The sequence below is a fragment of the Triticum dicoccoides genome, chromosome 6B (assembly GCF_002162155.2).
Source record: "Triticum dicoccoides isolate Atlit2015 ecotype Zavitan chromosome 6B, WEW_v2.0, whole genome shotgun sequence".
In the NCBI taxonomy this organism is placed as follows: Eukaryota; Viridiplantae; Streptophyta; class Magnoliopsida; order Poales; family Poaceae; genus Triticum; species Triticum dicoccoides.
The window spans coordinates 165,416,629-165,420,157 of NC_041391.1; the positions used below are offsets into that span (position 1 = coordinate 165,416,629).

General features: G+C 47.9%; 1 protein-coding gene across 1 annotated transcript; it reads left to right on the plus strand.

The window, feature by feature from the left end:
• Positions 1–1,375: 1,375 nt before the first annotated feature.
• On the plus strand, positions 1,376–2,575 carry LOC119320970 (BOI-related E3 ubiquitin-protein ligase 1-like). The gene is made up of 2 exons (XM_037594859.1): positions 1,376–1,681; positions 1,781–2,575. Exons 1-2 carry the CDS (start codon positions 1,376–1,378, stop codon positions 2,336–2,338), a joined length of 864 nt encoding a protein of 287 aa, XP_037450756.1. The 3' UTR covers positions 2,339–2,575.
• The last annotated feature ends 954 nt before the right edge of the window (positions 2,576–3,529 follow it).

Consider the following 3,529-nt stretch of genomic DNA (forward strand, 5'->3'; position numbering starts at 1 on the left):
AAATATAGTGGTCCTCAAATTATTTAGTCCTTTGTTATTATTTTCCAAAGATACGTAAATGGTAGGTTTATTAATAGGCAAGTTTTGAAAACGAGGACCTCTTCTTTGTTTTCCTTTTTGAATCATACTCCCTCCGTTCCTAAATATAACTACGTTCGAATGTATATAGACGTATTTTAGAGTATACGTTCACTTATTTTGCTCCGTTGGTAGTCTATATTGAAATCTATTAAAAAACTTATATTTAGGAACGGAGGGAGTACAGTTTTTTTTATCAAGTTTTGGTTACAGACCACGTAATCATACGGTTGATGTGTGAATTGTGATGAGTTGTTACCGTTGTAGCATACAGATCAGCACTGTTTTGTACAACTGTACAAGGCATGTTTTGAATGGCTGGTGACGTGTCGATTCTATTTTGGCGTCGATTTCCTCTAGTAATTGTATTTGTATCCCGCAATTTAAGACGATGATGTACCAGGGATACACACTTCGCAGAGATATTTAGCAATTATATAAAAGAAGTAATTTTCATCCAAATATTAAATGTGAAGATCTATATCGGCCGATTTGCAAGAATGAATTGCCGACGATGGATATCTGTTCTCACCGAATCAGTTATAGCTCATTTATTTCCTTCCTAATTTCGAGCCTCTACGCTTTAACTTACTTCCTTATTTTCCTATGTCCTTTCCTGAACCGCCTACAGCTAGCCAGCCAAAAAACGCCTCTATATCCCAGCAGCACATTAAAAGTACGTGCGCTGATTCCTGAAACGCATGCAGTGCATGAACGAACGTAAGCGATAAAAATGCAATTTCCCTTTGCCAAGTCTAGTCTAGAGAATAATTTGAGTTTGCATACACACCCCAGGATTCATGCAGGTTGAAGCAACTACTACTCAACGATGCACGCTGCTTTGGCGCTAGAACATATATATACTACTGTAAACGAGTATGCCCATGCAACTCGGCATCTATCTAGGTTTTCCCTGGGGTTTTGCAAGTCAACCAACCGGATCGATCGTTGGACACGAACAGAAGCCAGCAATTTGGGTGCATATACGTTGGTTGCAGATTTGTAAAGAAAGAAACACGGTGAATTCTTGGTTTCTACTCCAAATTTAGGAAGATTGAAATGGAAATCCATCCTGAAAAGGAGAGGAATTATTTGGGGTCAAATCTAATCTTCAGTTGCTCTTCTCACTCGACGCCAACCAAAGGCCATTAATACCCCCGCTCGCTGCCAACCTTGCGCGTCGTTTGCCACCCCACCGATCGATGACCCCACCCCTCACCTCTGACCCCTGGAACGCGCCGCCTTGGCTCTATATATACGGCGTGTGATGGCCATAGACGACCAACGCTTATAGCAGATGATACTCGGAAACGGCCACCACCAGCCTGCCGCTGCTCACGGGCTCGCCGCGGGTGCCTCCGCCGCTGCTATGCCTATGAGCAGTGGGCCTTTGTATGGCTCTGCGGTGCCGAGCCAGCAGGGAGACCACTCGGGCCTTGTCACGGCGCCGATTCCGTCACCAACGTTGGGTGTTGAGCTTGACGGTGTTCAGGAAATAAACACCAACAACAAGTGGAAGCGCGAGGAGCAGTCCTCGTCGGCGTTTGGCGCAGCGCAGGCGCAACAGCAGCAAATGGTCGTCGACCGCAGCCTGCGCAACGAAGTAAGTGTCCAGATCAAATCGCCACCATGCATGCACTACAGATCCATACTTTGCGTTTGATGATTATGTAGCTTTCGTTAACCGTAATGGATGATGCAGGCAGAAAGGTTTTGTAATACTTTGGAGGAGGAGATGCGCAGGCATGAGACGCTCATGCTCTCGACCGTGGAGGCCATGGTGGAGAAGCGGCTCTTGGCCAAGGACCAGGAGATCATGCACAACTGGGGCGTGAACTGTGAACTCGGGGAGCGCCTCAGGACCCTCTACATGGAGGCTGAGGCGTGGCGCATGGACGCGCAATCCAAGCAGACCGAGGCCAACGTGCTCCGCGCCGACCTAGAGCGGGCGCTTGCCCAGCAAGCAGTCCGTTACCATGGCAGTGGCAGCCGTGAAGGTGAAGGTGAGGACGACGCCGAGTCATGCTGCTGGGGGGACTACCACGAGGCATTCTGCAGGGGGAAGGAGGTGGAGACGCCGGTAGTGGAGCCTCCGGTGACAGGAGCCGGAATGTGCAAGGCGTGCGGTGAGAATGCGCCGGTGGTGGTGCTATTGCCGTGCCGGCACCTCTCTATCTGCGGGCCATGCGCGGAAGCAGCGTCGGGGTGCCCATCTTGCGGATGCGCCAAGCAGGGCAGCATCTACATCAACTTCTCGTGATGCAAGGGTGTAATAGTTCTTGGAACGCATGAACCTGCCGGTGCCAGGCATCAGATGACGCGCATCGTCGATGAGACGCCGAACATTCATGCATCATTATTTCCGTAGTTTTAGAGTCGACATTTTGTTTCATTCTGAACCTTTTTTCGAGTCGACTTTTGCAAGTTATGTTTTCTTCTACTTCGTTTGTACTCGAAGGGGATGCTACCGCGACCGTTCGATGATGTCGATATGAGCGGATGAGTACCCCCTCTTTTGTTCGGTTTAGATTTCTTCTTAAGCTATTGTACCATTCCTTCAACAAGAAGAAAAAAAGTTTATACAACATCCGAGCGTTTGCGGTGAGTTACGTGATCGCCGCATCAGAGCGGTGGGTGATGGTGGATATAGTGTATACGGTTGCGTGGAAATATTCGAGATGATAAAGATGGCACGTATGACTATGGTGGTACAGAAAAGTGATTGCACGAAGGATAGAGGGTGTGCGGCGCCTGGCGGCGCATGGGAGGAGTGGGTGGGTGGCTATGGTTAGGTTTTAGCAAGGAACCAAAATGAACAGACCAGATTTAGATCCAACGGTCCACAAAGATTGGTTGGATTTATAGAAACAAATTGCTCGGCTGGCAAGGTTGGGTTTGTAAAAATTCATAAAATCGAATATATAGTAGGAAATGTTTTAATCGCATTCATGAGTGATGAAGAGAAGGTTCGCCACAAAGTGGCACATGTGAGGAAAGGCTAACCAGGGCTAGGGCTTAGATATCTAACAAAAGGGAGCAGATAGGAACTAATTTTAGATCAAACAAACCAAAAGACTAACTAAATTTTGCATAAACAAAACACTCAGATTCTACATTCAAACCATCAACAAGATACAAGGATATGCTTGAGTACCTGCCTCCTATGGGCATCCTTGCTCGCGAGTGCCTCTCACATGATCCGATCTGCATGCTCTAACGGTACCCATTGGCCAGGAAACTCAATACCGGGACGGCCTTAGGGCCTAGAAGGCCTAGCTGCGGCCTTGCCTTGGCTATCCATCAAGGGCCCAACTTCTAAGAAAGCATGATCTTGGCGTGCAAACCAATAGTTCCCCTAGCAATGTCGGCCAGGGGCCCTATAAAATCTTAGCTCTCGTCCCCTCTATAAAGCGATGCTAGGGGTAGGTCGAGGGCCTCTGTTCCATGATTC